Below are 15,062 nucleotides of genomic sequence, written 5' to 3'. Positions count from 1 at the left end.
AGGGGAAATTCAGGGACTTTGTAGAAGGCCAATGAGAGAGAAATTTTGGGAGTAGAGAGAGGGAGCACTTTGTATGACCTCTTAGCTTTTGCATGGTTCATGTAGCTTCTTGTTTTTCCTACATATATGACAGTTTTTTCTAAGCTCTTAAATTTATCTTGTTTTATTCCAATAGGGGCTGGAGGACCAAAAAATCAGAAATACGAGCAGATGCCGAAGCTAGAGCCCGAGCTGTGATAAGGGAAGATTACCAAAATCTGGGTCCAATCAAGTAAGGGGCGAGGTGGGATGTGATGGGGGAAGGGGGAAGTGACTAGAGAAGAAGTAAGGGATGGTACATTCTTAGGAAGAGAACTCTAGTTTACTGTAGGCTTAGAACAATGCCTGGTACATGTAGGCTCTTGATAAATATTTATTGATTTATTAGTGCCTTGATTGATCCTTGGATATATTTCAGGCCTGGGCTTTGCCTGTACTAGAACATGTCACAGAAGCTTGGGGCAGATTAAATTACTGCACTCGTCCTTATATTCCTCTTATCTTTGTTTCCTATCTGAAGATATATCCCCTCCTCATTCTGTGGACTCATCTTATGGTGTCCAGATTGGGCTAGCCTGGGCAGGATTCTACATCTTGAGCTTAAGTAAATAGGGAGAGACTCTCAGCTTGCCAGGTCAGGTGACTAGAAGGTGGACATTCTAATGATTGGGAAGGGCCCTGTATAATGTCATTAAGACCTCATATCCCTTTAAATTCAGATATTCTATGTTATTTGCTCTTCAGCTGTTTTCCCTAGCCAACAAGAAAATGTCCCATTATCCTCTGGGGTTTCCTCCAGGAGACCAGCAAATATCTGCCAGGTCCCTTATCATTTTTCTTATAACTATTCCCATTGCCCTATGTGTGCACACGTGAGTGCACAAATACATAGACACACACACTTCCAGAAGCCCTCTGCAAACTAGTAAAGAAAGAATGCTAGAATAAGGTCAGAAGAGTGTTCTTAGTCCTGACTTCTCCACTAAATAGCTCCGTGATGATGGAGACTCTCTGCGGCTCAATTTTCCCATCTGTAAAGTAGGGATAATGATACTTTCATTAACTACTTCACTGGGATGGTAAGGCAAAGGTGACAAACCTTTGTCAATCTATAGAGAACCCTGGAAACTAAAAGCTGCTATTATAGTTAGTTCCTGTGGATGGATGATGTGATTTGGGCAGAATTGGTGAGTGTGTTTTAAGAAATATTGGGATGATAAGAAAAGAAACAGGTGGGATTTGATGTACTGTGATCCACAAGTTATTCCTATTAGATGCTCCATAGGTCGTAGGAAAAGGAAGCTTGGGCCTGGACTGAACCTGACCTAGCTGAAGTCTTTCAGGGTGGGGATACTTTTCATTGCTATATTATTTTGTGTAATCCACAGGTTTGCAGAACAGGCCGTCTTCTTCCTCTTCTGTTTGTTTGCCATTCTGCTCTTCTCCAGGGACCCAAAATTCATCCCCGGCTGGGCGAGCCTGTTTTCCCCTGGGTGAGATGACATGCAGTGTGCTTCTTGGGAGGGGGCCTGGGCTGAGGCTATGAGGGGACAGGGGGACCTTGAATTTGGAGCTTCTTGGCTATGAAAGAGTTAGTCTGTTCAGGGTGTGGCTGTTCAAAAGGCCGTTTTCACTGTGAGGAAATCCCAGCATCATGAAAAGAGACCCAGATCAGGAGTCAGAATGTGAAGATTCTAGTCATTAACTTACTTGTTGGCTGGGGCATAATACTTCTGTGTTGTCTCAGTGGTTTCAGGTATACTAAATGATGTTGAAATTCCCTTCCCTGGATCTGGAATTCAAACCTCACCTTAAACACTCACTAGTTGGGTATCACTGGGCAAATCACTTAATTTCTGCCTCAGTTTTCTCAATTGCAAAAATAGAGATAATATTATCTCTCAGGGCCAGATGAGATAATATTTACTAAGTGCATTACAAACCTTAAAGCACCATATAAACATTAGTTGTCATTATTCAACCGACTAGGCAGTGCAGTGAATAGAGTGCAGGGCAAAGAGTCAGGAAAACTCATCCTAAATTCAAATCCAGCCTCAGACACTTATTAGCTATGTGACCTTGGGCAAATTAGTTAACCCTGTTTACCTCAATTTCTTCATCTGTAAAATGAACTGGAGAAGGAAAGTCAAACCACTCTAATATCTTTGCCAAGAAAACAACAAATGGTGTTACAGTCAGAAATGACTCAAAACTATTTAACAGCATCATCTTTATTATCATTTTCCTACTTAGAATGTATGCTGTATATCCTAAGACTTTTTCTAGCTCTAATCTTCTGTGCTCTGTGTTCTAACAGCCCTTCCAACTCTTATATGCTAAAGCCCACCTGAAACACTGATTCTGTAGTAGTTGCTATAGAATTCTTAGAAACTAAAAAAAAAAAAAAAGAACCTAATTCTAAGAAGGCTAAATTCTAAAAAGACTAAAAGAATTCTAAATTAGGAACTAAGAAGAAGGCTGACAACACTTATTTACATGTAAATAAGAATATTTTCATTCCCAAGTGGAAGAAATTGGTGTCCTGCAGTACACCTGAAAGCTTAGAATGTCTTCTGTTCTGGGCAATTCAGATATGTTCAATCTAAAAGCTTCTTTGTACTGGGTTCTTGAATATTTAACCCTCTGATTCTGACTGCAATATGGCAGGCAGATCTATAAACCAGGACCAAGGAAGGCTCAACCTTGTCAACCATCTTTAGTTTTCTACCTCAGAAGTAGAAAATAAAAGTTGGGGTAAAGGTTATCCCTCAATTCCCCCATGTTTATTAGAGGCCTCAGGTATTGGGGAATAAACCTGATAATTATTGCCTTTCTTAGCCTATTGTTCTTTATCAGGAATCTTTATACCAGGGTGGACCTTGATCAGAATCAAAAAGCCCACAACTGCCATTGTAGGGACATTTTCAAGAGACCTAGAAAGACATCTCTGGACAAAATGTCTCTTGCCATTTCTAGATTACCTTGGGACCTGAAATTTCCAAATGTTGGTCCCATTGTGGGAGGGATGTTATAGTGTGGTGGGTAAGTGAAGAGGACCTGCATTTGAATGCTGGGGTCTGATACTGATAAATCCTCTCTCTGAGTCTCAGTTTCCTCATCTGCAAAATGAGGATGATATTTTCACACTACCTACCTGAAAAATTAAAAACACTAGAAATGTGAGGTATAATTGTTATTTTTATTATAATTAAACTGTATTGTAATTATATCACCAAGATGTTACCTAGAAAGTATTGAACTTTATATTCCTATGAGTATTAATTTTCAAATCAGCAAAGGTTTTATCCCTCTGTTCCCTAGCAGAGAGGAAGGACATAGAAGAATCTCTGATCTTTTTCAGGCTTCTTTGCCAAAGCCTGATCTTGTATGTCACTGTTTTGGGGTGAGCTAGAGGAGGTGGATTTGGCTCAGATTATTATAATTCTTTGTTAACATATTTCATGAAATAGGATGCTAAATTTCATCTAGTTCAGTTCCCTCATTTTAAAGATGAGCAAGCTGAGGCTCAGAGAGGTCATCTGACTCATCTAAAGTGATACAGCTAAGAAGTAGCAGAGCTGGGATTTGAACCCAGGCCCTACAACTCCAAATTCAGTGCTCTTTCCCCTAGGCTGTGATACCTCTCAAGCAAAGGATCAAAGTTCACCTTCTAGAGATTGGTTTTCTCTTACCTTCTATTCCCCATGCAAGAGACTTACAAAAATATTTACATAACATCCCAAAGTAGACTAAGACCTATCCTAAGTCTTCATTGCCATTTGAAAGACCACAGGATAAAACTGCATTAAAATGAGGAGGAAAATCAAGAAATCCTTGAAGGAGCAATCATTAACCCTAAAGAATCCCAGAATCGATTACAATTCTAAAAAGAAGGAGCCTTCTGGGAAATACACAATGTTTGGGAGAGGGGAAAAGTGCACTCTCTTCCTCCCTTCCCTTCCTCTTCTCTCCAGCACCTTAGCTCAGCACTTTTCATATGGCAATAACTTAAATGCTTTTTCATTCATTCATTGCCTTTCCCTTTCTCCCCATTCCTTCTTTCCCTTCCTCCTCTCTCCTCCTCTCTTCTCTCTCTCCCTGTCTCTCTTTGTCTCTGTGTATGTCTATCTCCCCTCTCTCTGTTTTCCCCTCATGCCTTCTCCTTCTCCCTCTCTTGTTTCTCTTAGTTTCTGTGTCTGTCTCCTGTGTCTCCCCCTCATCCCTTCTCCCTCCCCCTTCCTTCTCTCCCTGTCTTTCTCTGTGTCTGTCTGTCTGTCTCTCCTCTCTGTCTCCCTCTCAGCCTTCTCCTTCTCCCTCTCTTGTTTCTCTCTGTCTGTCTATCTGTCTCCTCTCTGTTTCCCCCTCATGCCTTCTCCCTTCCTCTCCCTTCCTCTCCTCCCCTTTCTCTCTCTCAACCCCCTTCTCCCCCTTACTCCTCCCCCCTCTCTACGTTTCTCATTCAGACTACTCTCTGAATGTCCCCACTCTCTTGCTGTTCACTCCTCAGAGGCATAAGAGACAAGATTAGTGCTTGAAAGCCTTTAGAGATTATCCACTCTAACTCATTGACAGATGAAGAAACTGAGGTCCCGCTGCTTGATTTAATCAGGCCACGCAGCTCCTCATGCAGCTGGGATTTAAACTCTAGTCCCAGATTCCAAACCCGGAGCTTTCCAAGTCATACGGTGACTCCCTAGATGTCACAGGACGGGGACCCCTCCAGAGCATCCTCCATGCCCCACCCTCACTCCCTCTCCAGCCCCTGCTGTCCCTTTCTGGCCCCCACAAGCTGGTGGCCAGCCCTTTGCCGCCTTACATGGGGCAGACATGATTTCTTCTCCTAGGATGGGAGGCTGGGGTGGGAAGAGGAGGGGAGAGGGCCCTTATAGTGAGATCCCAGGCCCAGGGGCTGCCTGAGAGGGGGCGGGTGGTGGGTTCCCAGCCTTTCTGGGGGCTTTCTGAGGCCAGCTGCCTGTGGGCTGCAGCAGCAGGAGGCGGGTAACCCAGAGCGAAGCGAGAACCAGTTTCTGACAATGGCCCCTGCGTCATGTGAATGGTCAGGAATGCCAGCTCTCCTTTCAGAAACCCTCATTTGCATAAATCTTTGCAGAATCCCTCCGTACCCAGGCTTCCCCATGGTCCCCAAGCCTTCTTTTTTTCTTGTTTTGGTAGATTTCTTTCTGATGCTGTCACAGGCATCTCCATTGTCACGGTGCTGTTCTTCTTCCCGTCCCAGAAGCCAGCTCTCAAATGGTGGTTTGATTTGAAAGGTAAGCCATTCAAAACTCGGGCCTCAATGGGGACTGACTGGCAGTTATACTGACAACTTTCATTCATATGTGGCCTTCTCCTCCCCCTTTTAAAACTTATGGGAAGTGCTTTCTTCACAGCAGTTCTGAGGTTGCAGTCCAAGCATTATTATACCCATTTTAAAGATGAAGAAACTAAGACTCAAAGTAATTAACTTGATTGGCCAGTAGATTGGCAGTGTCCAAGTCAGTGCTTAAATCCAGAACTTTTAGGTTCTTTAGAGTAGGGTTTTTTAACTTTTCCCACTTGTGACCAGTTTTCGCCAGACAAATTTTTACATGACCCTGGATATATAGGTATAGAAATCAAACATTTGATAATAAATCCCAATTTCACGACCCCCACCTTCAGTTACGAGGTCTCATCTGAGGTTGCAACCCACAGTTTAAGAAGTTGGGCTTTAAAGGTCCAGGGCTTTCCCCCCTGTTCGGTCACAGATCTGGAAGGCGGGGGAATTTTAGAGGGACTACTTCATTCTACAGATGAGGAAACTGAAACCCACAGTAGGGGAAGAAACCTGCCAAGTGTCACACAGGAAGTAAATAGCAGAGGGGGGATTTAAATCCTTAAGACTCTTTCTACCCACCATCGTGTGATGGTCTTTCTAGGAGCTCAGATTGCCTCAAGAAATAAACATCCAAACTAATCGTACCTCTCCTGCTGTCCTAGCGGGGATGTAGCAAGAGAGACAAGTACAATCCAAAGGGAGTTTACTTAGAACAGAGCGAGGGCTGAGTGGAACCTCAGGGCTTAGCAGGGGTCCTCAAACTATGGCCCATGGACCAGATGCAGCAGCTGAGGACGTTTATCCCCCTCACCCAGGGCTATGAAGTTTATTTAAAGGCCCACAAAACAAAGTTTTTGTTTTTACTATAGTCCGGCCCTCCAACAGTCTGAGGAACAGTGAACTGGCCCCCTATTTTAAAAGTTTGAGGACCCCTAACTTAGAGTGTCACAGCTGTCAGAGACCTTCCGGTTGGGTTATTCAGGCTGCAGCATAACAATGTTCATCCCTCTCTGTCACAGCAAGACCAGAGAGAGTGACTGGGCTGGTATTGACAGTCAGATGTCAAGATCAAAGGAGCTATGAAGTGGTACAGGACACATTGCTGTCCTGTATGCTAGAAGGCAGAAAAGGCTTAGGAGAAAGCCAGAAGAAGTTAACAGATTCAGGGCCCAAACAGGCCGCTGCTCAGAAATAGGGGAGCCAGGCAAAGCCTGCAAGACTTACATTCCTCCTACATGCAGCCTAGGAACCCTCCTGTCCCTTCCCTACTTCTAAGGTCTGACATCTGCTTGGGGTCACATAAACAGTTGACTACACCATTCAAATGTACAACTTGGTGATGTCTCAGGACCGTGTCTCCTCCCTCTGGGTATTTTAAAGTTCACAAGTAGAAAGAACTTGCATCCAGGAGACTTGGGTTTGAGTTGGGATGGCAAGTCACCTCCCTGTCTGACCTCTTCTGTGAAATGGAGTTAAAAATCCACGGATTATTTATCTCATGTAGTTGTAAGGAAGGGACTGTAGGAAAGTGAGCATTGTATTATTATCATAAACACTCCAACTTGAGAATGATTCCGAAGGTCTCCTACCCAAGCAATACCTGTCAAGAGTCCCCTCTGCAATATCCCAGTGGCCACCTGTCTAAGGTCCCTCCCTTGTGATAGGGATCCCACCACCTCCCAAGACAGCCCTCGTTCCACGTTAGGACAGCCGGCCAATCATGCAGCAAGCTCCGATTATGCGCCAAGAACGTTGCTGAGCACCAGGATACAAAGAAAGGCGAAAAACACTTCCCCTGACCTTTTAAGTCAGGGGTCCTCAAACTACAGCCGATGGGCCAGATAAGCAGCTAAGGACAATTTCCCCCACCCAGGGCTGTGAAGTTTCTTTATTTAAAGGCCCACAAAACAACGTTTTTGTTTTTACGATAGTCCGGCCCTCCAACAGTCTGAGGGACAGTGAACTGGTCCCCTATTTAAAAAGTTTGAGGACCCCTGTAGGGGTTCCCATTTGAATGAAGGAAAGGGCATATTTAGGCCCCAGCAAAATGTCTATAGAGTAAATTAGAGATAATTTTGAAGGGGGGAAAGTGCTAGTAGCGAAAGCCTCCAGGAAAGCCTCCTGCATGCATGAGCAGGGGAGAAGCAGGAATAACAAAGAGACAAGCTGGAGGGGAGAGGGGGTGTTTGAGCTTGCCAGATGTGAGGAATGACCAGGAACATGAAGAGTCATACACAAGGGATGGCAGCAGAGGGCAGTAGAGGGGGACAACTGTCATCACTGGAAGCTCCCATAGGTGGATGCAAAATCTTCCTCCCTCCCACATCCATCCCTTGCTCCTTTTGTCTCTGGAGTCAAACAGAATAAATCAAACGTTCCCTCATTACAGACCTTTAAATATTGTTTGTTAGCTAAAGGTAATTTAAGCTTGCATCGTTTTGGAAAAGAGCATATAGCTTAACCTAACATCCTGACATATTCATTTGCTTGATCCTTGGCCCTAGCGATGCTTTGGTTCTGCCAAACCATCAGCTGCATCCTCATATTATGATTTTGGGGGGTGTTTCTCTGCCCAGCTCCCAACACAGAGATGGAGCCCCTGCTGTCCTGGAAGAAGGCCCAAGAGACAGTGCCTTGGAACATCATCCTCCTGCTGGGCGGGGGCTTTGCAATGGCCAAAGGATGTGAGGTAATGTCCTCCTCCTGATGTTGGAGAGACCCCTGAGTGTCCCCTCAAGCTGGGACCCGACCTCAGGACTTTCTGAGGAAGGGTAATTTTCTTTAGTTTGGTACTGGCTGCAGGAAGTTCTAGTCACAGGAAAAGGGGAAATCTTCCATATTGGCAATGGATTCCCCACCACTTCCCGAAGGTGCATTGTCAAGCCAGAATCCTCTCCTAATTTTCAGTAGTTTCTCTGCTGAAGCCTCAGAATTGGTGGGGGAGGCGAGGGGTGGAGTTCTGTTCAAAGAAGGGAAGGGGTGATTTTTCTTAAAAACAAAACAAAACAAAACTCGGGACTTGGACTTTAGGAATACTCGAGTTGGGACTTGGTGTTGCCACTTAAAATTGTATCACCTCAACCTAGTGATTTCCTCTTTTGTAATGTTTTCTCATTGGAAAGTGGGAGAGGGGTTTGGAGTCCATCACCTCCAAAGTCTCTTCCTGCAAGAAATTCTGCATTTTACAACCTTAGATTTCTTCTAGAACTAACATTCTTTGTTCTATGTCCCAAGATCCTTTTTAGTTCTGACATTCTATGATTAGAAATCATGATGAGAAAGGGTAGAAAAGGGAAAGAAATCGAGGTCAGGAGCCCTGGTTTCAATTCATTTATTAGCTTGATAGTTCTGTGGAAAGCATTTAACCTCTCTAGGGTATAGTTTCTCCTCCTGGAAGACAGAGTTAACACCTGCCCGGCCTCTGTCCTTGAGTTGCTATTAGGATCAAATGACATAATGGATGTGAAAGGCTTTTGTAAACGGTAAAGCCCCTGTGTATGGTTACAGATCATTTTCTTTGATACTTTGCAACTTATAAAGCATTTCTTTTACAAATAGTCTCCATTTTGTGGATAAAAGAAACTGAAATCCAGAGGGAAGAAATGGCCTCCTCATAATCACTAAGGAATGAATCAGCATTTTTAGGTGGCCATGAAAAGTGCTAATTCTGGGTATATAAACTCAAAAGTGAGGCATTTCCTATCCTCAGGGAGCTTACATTTTAACAACATACACAGAAGGGGATGGGGGTCAGAAAAGGCAGTTTTGACTGGGGGAGTCACAGAAATGGTGGTTGAGAGTATGGTTTTGATTATTGTTTACAGAACAAGAAGTGGAAAGACAATTGGGATGAATGTCTATGTTGGGATTGGCTAGAGAGGGTGAGCTTTCTTCCGTCAGGACGTCATAGTCCCCAGGACGAGTCCCAAAGTTGAGGGATTTACTCCTCCAGGCCATGGTCTCTGGAGATCCAGTTTTGTGGGTGCAGCAGTAGCAGAGATAAGGGAAGAAAGACCAGAGTGAATCATGGTTGGCTGCCTAGGACTGGCTAAATACAGTGAACTCTCACCAATCAGAACATGGCAACCTCGGGGCTGAAGGGAATACAGCTCAAGGGAGCCCATCCATGCTCTAAGTTGGGGAGAGATGTGGCTGCCCAGACCAGCCATGGTGGCCCTGCCTGGTTAGTGGATGACTTGCCATCCGACCTAGGAGGCAAACAAGTCACAGAAAGTCCAATTTCAGCAGCGTATTTGTGATTGTATTTGGTGAGAGTCCAGGGGACAAGGAGGTACAGCTTCCCTAGGAGAAGGACCTGCATGTGTCTTCCTATTCCTCCTCTCCTAGCCAAGGAGCCAGGAGTCAGACCTGCTCCCCTCCAGGTGCATCCCTGAGGGCTTGTCCCCGCCCTGGGGGAGCACTACTGAGAGCCAGTGAAGAGCGAGCAAAGGGACCTGGCCCTGTCACTCATGGGCTGTGTGATCTCAGACAGTCCATTCACTTCCAAGTCTATAAAATGAGAGATGGAGAGAGGTGGAGGAGGTGATTTCCACAGGCCTTGCCATTCTGAATCCCAGATCTAGGGTCATCCACCGTCTCTCTCTACTTCTATTCTTTTGAAAAGCTGGCCCTCCGCTTGTGAGAAAGGTTGGAAAGCAGTTCCTTTGGTCTCCCCTAGAGAAATGGTGTGTGCTAAAAGGAAAGACTCAGAAGGACCGAGTTCAAGGGCTGGTCATAGGACCCCAGGCAAACCTCTGGACAGTTTCTTCATCTAAGATGAGAGGCCTGAACTTGACAATGGAAGATCCAAATTCACACGGCAGCTCTGTTCTTAATTTCTTTATGCTACTGAGCCAGAGATTCAAACTTTCTGAGCCTCAGTTTTCCTATGTGTCAAATTTGGATAGCAATATTTGCATTGACACGTTGCCAGCAAGATTGTAGTGAGGAAAATTCTTGAAGCACTTCAAACTGCTACAGAAATAGAAACTATCATTCAAATCAAGCTAACAAGCTACTGTATGTAAAGCCCTGTGCCAGACAAAGGAAGTGCTAAGGTTAGACCAAACCTGGGCTCTGCCTTCACGGATCTCCCAGGCTAGTGGAGGAATAAAGCAGAAGAGTTACATAAGCATGTTAGAGTTGGGCTTTTTGAATTCTTTCCACTCATGACTCCTTTTTACCCAAGAAATTTTTTCATGATCCCAGGTATATAAATATATAAAATGTGGATACAAATCAAACATTTAAAGATAATAAATCATAATTTTGTGACCTCCACATTTAGTTACAGAATCACTGAGCCTTAGAGACATGGAAAACAAAAGAAGAGAGGTCTGGGTATGATTATCACTGTTAAGAGGAATCCCATCCTCTCCATCACCTAAAGGCCCAGCAAAACTCTCATTCAGTATTTAGAATTGCACGTTTAACCTATATTGGATGATTTGCTATCTAAGGGAGGGGAGAGATGGGGAGAGAGGGAGAAAAATATGCAACACGAGGTTTTGCAAGGGTGAATGGTAAAAACTGTCTTTGCATGTCTTTTGAAAAATTAAAAAAAAACTATTATTAAAAAATATAACTATCATCAGAGCTTCAGAGCTGCAAAGCCTTTCCTCTCAGGGATACCACATAAGATTTCCAGCTATAATCCAGTCTATTTTCTCTCTGGAAATTGAGGCCTAATGAGAATTGGTAGTGGCCCATCCTCAGGGCATTCAGCATGAGTGCACTGTCATAGGGTCCAACTCCAGGGAAGATCTGAGGACTGATTTCTCTCCCCTCCTCCCCCTGTCATCCCACAAGACTTCAAAAGCCTTGGTCATTAACATTCTACTTTGGAACTTCTACTCTTTGGCTAATTGGATACCACATTGGGCCTTTCTGGGCCAGAGCCAGTGGCTGACAGAGGGGGAGCAGAGGCCACATTCCTCATCCACCTCTCCCTGGGATCTGGAGGGGGTGGGGTGGAGTAGTGGAGAGAAGGCTTGTTCTCTGTCCATTCACTGACGATTTCTTCACTAACTCCCTAGTCATGCAGTGAGTGAGTCATGGGAGGAGCACTGAGCACTGAGCCACAGGAGATGATCCATTCATAGGATTTTAGAGAAATCCAAAAGGGTGTCCAGAATCACAGAAGCACTGGATGATAGTGCTAGAAGGGCCCTCAGAGGAAGGGCAAAACTTGGCATTTTACAAATAGGAAAATTGAGGCCTGGAGAAATCAAGTGGTTTGTGAAAAGTCACACAAAAAATAAAGGAAATACTGTTTGTAAAGCACCTATCACAGTGTCTGGCACACTGTAGGCATTAATAAATGCTTGTTCTTCCTCCTCCTTTCCCACCCCTATCCCTATTACCAAAGAAATCAGTAGTTGAGCTGGGATGTGAACCTGCATTTCTGATTCCAAGTCTAGATATCTAACCTGAGAAATGGACAACCTCAAAGTCACACAGTTAGCTAGCGGCAAAGCCAAGACTGAAACCTAGAATCCTCATATTCTTTCCACCAATCCATGCTGTCGTTCAATCCTCTTATACCAGCCCCTTTGGGAAGCCACAGGAAGTCAATATATCAAAGGGCAAGTGGTCCTTAACCTTGTTAATATGTGGAAAAGTCAGAATTCAACTCAAGTATTCTAATTCCAAATCAATTTTTTTAGGTATGAGTCCTGGTTATGGCAGTCACAATCTGTGTGACCTTAGATAATTCTCAACTCTGAACTTTCTGTCAAAAAAGGATAATGCTGTCTGCCAAAATAACTTGGGGAAATCTATGAAAAATACAAAGCACTTGGGGCATCTACATTCCCCCGAAGCATGAGTTCAAATCTGGACTCAGACACTTAACACTTCTTAGCTGTGTGACCCTGAACAAACCACTTAACCCCAATTGTCCCATCAAAAAAAAAAAAGTAGCATTCTACAAATAATAGGAATAGGGACCAGACCTGTGATTTCACTGATATAAGGAAGTCCAAGATGAGGAAATTCCCTCACCCAAAGGTGAGCACCTTCTTTGCCACATGGACACTTACTGATTTGCCAAAAACACAGAAATGTTGTGACTTGCTCTGACAGTCACTGTGTGTCAGAGATAGGACTTCAACCCTGGCAACAAAGCTAGCTCTCTCCATTATATAAATGCAAAGAATTATCTTATCAATCAATAATCACATCAATCCATAGGAGAGGTATTGAATTTTTTAGCATTTTGGTAAATTACTCCATTTGCCAATGAGGAAACAGTCATAATGTTAGTGTAGAACCAGCCAAGTTCTTTTCCCGATCCAGTAGATAGTGGCTGGTAGAGGGATGAGTGGTAAGGTCCTCTCTTCCCCCCGTGGCAGGAGTCAGGGCTGTCAGCATGGATCGGCGGGCGGCTGCATCCCTTGGAGAATGTGCCACCAGCCATTGCGGTCCTTCTCATCTCTGTGGTGATCGCCTTCTTCACCGAGTTTGCCAGCAACACGGCCACCATCATCATTTTCCTCCCAGTCCTTGCTGAACTGGTAAGTGCCCCAAAATGAGGTTCTCTGCTCCAGCCAGTGCTTCCGGTGTACAGGCAATGGAATGGGAGGGTCTCTCCTCAAGGAAGGCTGTCCTAACCCATCAGAAAAGATTCTGGGAGAAGCCATGGCCGCTCTTGGCCATAGGCAGGTTTTGCTTATAATGATCTGGTTTTAAGGAGCCCCAGAAAGTCCCTTCCACCCAAAGATGGTTTTTTCTACTCTTGATGGGCAACTAGGTGATACAGTAGATAGATTGCCCAGGCTAAATCAAGAAGACTCATGTTCTTGAGTTCAAATCTAACCTCAGACACTAGCTGTGTGACCCTAGGAAAGTCACTTAACCCTATTTGCCTTAGTTTCCTCATCTGTAAAATGATCTGGGGAAGGAGATGGCAAATCACTCCAGTATCTTTGAAAAGAAAATTCTAAATGGGGTTATTATGAAGGATATAACTAAAGAACAACACTCTTGATGAGCTGATCATCAGATACATTCCTTTAGATTGGGTATTGGGTCCTATTTTAAAAATTAATTTTAGGGATATCTTTTGTTTTTACTTTCATTTCTGCATTTATTTTTCCCCCTCCTTCACATAGTGAATAAGTCTTTGAAAAGAAAAATTTTAAAGGGGAAAAGAAATAGTTCTTCAAAACTAATGAACAAATCAGCAGGGTCTGACAGGATATACCTTTTTCTACATACATACTCCACCTCTACAAAGAATGGGTAGAGCATTTTTTTCATCCTTTTTAGGATCAAGTTTTAATATAACAAGTTAACATTATGTTAACCTTAACATAATATTTGCATTATTAAATCATTAAAATATTGTTTTAAAATCATATTTATGTTACAAACACATTATATAATATATAATTAAATATATTATAGAACTATATAATCAAATGTTATATAAATATATAATAGATTACAACATAATCTTATTTAAATATTTAACATTCTTTCTGGGTGCTCCTTTCAAGTATAGATACAGCTTCTAAGTAGGAGAAACATAATTCAAATCCAGACTCTTTGATTCTAAATCCAGTGTTCTCAGCATACTATGTCAAAGGATATAGAGAAGGGAGGGAATTAATGGTTACTTGTGGTTTTAGTGTTGGGTGGATTTTTGTTTGGGAACAATTTTTTTCCTTTTATAATTTTACTTCAGCTTGTTCCTAATGTTAGTATCAAGGTAAAACATAATTCACTGAAGATTAGAGAAACTAATAGCAGAGTGAAGTGAGATAGCAGAAATTGCATTGAACTTGGATTTGGCAGCCCTGAATCCTAGAATTAAAATACCAGTCCTGTGTACTACTGACCAGATTGGACAAGTCACTCCTCATCTCTAAATTTTATTTCTTCCACTGTAAAATTAAGGCTTGAGTTTTCAAAAGAAGAAACACAAATTGTTCACAATTACTTCCCCATAAATGCTCAGCTTCACTAATAATTAATAGTATACAAATGATGGATTATATACTATCTCATGCAAATCACTCCCTCAAAAGCAACTAAGCTCACAGTTGTTGGAGTAAAGGAGAAGAAAATATACTCTTATTTTTGCTGGTAAAATTACAAATTTGAAGAATATTTCAAGAGATTAATTTAGCAGTACTGAGTAAAAATCACAAAAATAATCATCCCTTCTGGGCATTATGACCACAATGTGTTATCAAAAACAACAACAAAAAAGAAGCTATTTAAAGATTTTCTTTTAGTGGTATAGTGCATAATTGTAAAACAAAAACAAAAAAAAGCAAATTATGAATTATCTACATGTCTAAAATAGAGGAATAGTTAAAGAAATTATGGTACAATGGGGAAATGGGGAAATGCAACGCAATTAACACCAATAGATATTCTCATACTGTTGCAAAACATGCATAATGCAAAAAAAAATTAAAAAATCTTTATGAAATGATACAAACTAATGAAAAGCAGAACTAGCAAATGGAGTCTACATGATCAACAACTAAATAAGAGGAAAGATCACTAAGAATAAATGGCCATTATGTGGCATTATTATTTAGTTTTTAAAAATTAGGGAGTGATTAAAATGTCCATACCTTTTTGACCCAGAGATTCCACTGCTAGGCATATAGCCCAAGACAGTCAAATGACAAAAAGTCCCATAATCACTAGAATATTTATAACAGAAAGAACTGGAAACTAAGAAAAGACTCAT

At 42.6% G+C, this 15,062-nt stretch overlaps 1 protein-coding gene across 2 annotated transcripts in view; it reads left to right on the top strand.

The window, feature by feature from the left end:
• SLC13A3 (solute carrier family 13 member 3) overlaps nt 1–15,062 on the top strand; it is a 76,728-nt gene that overhangs the window by 51,980 nt on the left and 9,686 nt on the right. For both annotated transcript variants that reach the window (XM_031951571.1, XM_031951570.1), the window contains exons 7-11: nt 176–271; nt 1,428–1,532; nt 5,212–5,309; nt 7,933–8,045; nt 12,709–12,870. In XM_031951571.1, coding sequence (XP_031807431.1) covers nt 176–271; nt 1,428–1,532; nt 5,212–5,309; nt 7,933–8,045; nt 12,709–12,870 — 574 coding nt within the window. The remainder of the gene's footprint in view (nt 1–175; nt 272–1,427; nt 1,533–5,211; nt 5,310–7,932; nt 8,046–12,708; nt 12,871–15,062) is intronic.

The sequence above is a fragment of the Sarcophilus harrisii genome, chromosome 2 (assembly GCF_902635505.1).
Source record: "Sarcophilus harrisii chromosome 2, mSarHar1.11, whole genome shotgun sequence".
Classification (NCBI taxonomy): Eukaryota; Metazoa; Chordata; class Mammalia; order Dasyuromorphia; family Dasyuridae; genus Sarcophilus; species Sarcophilus harrisii.
The sequence above is the reverse complement of the archived record's forward strand: the minus strand, read 5'-3'. Positions and strand labels throughout refer to the sequence as shown.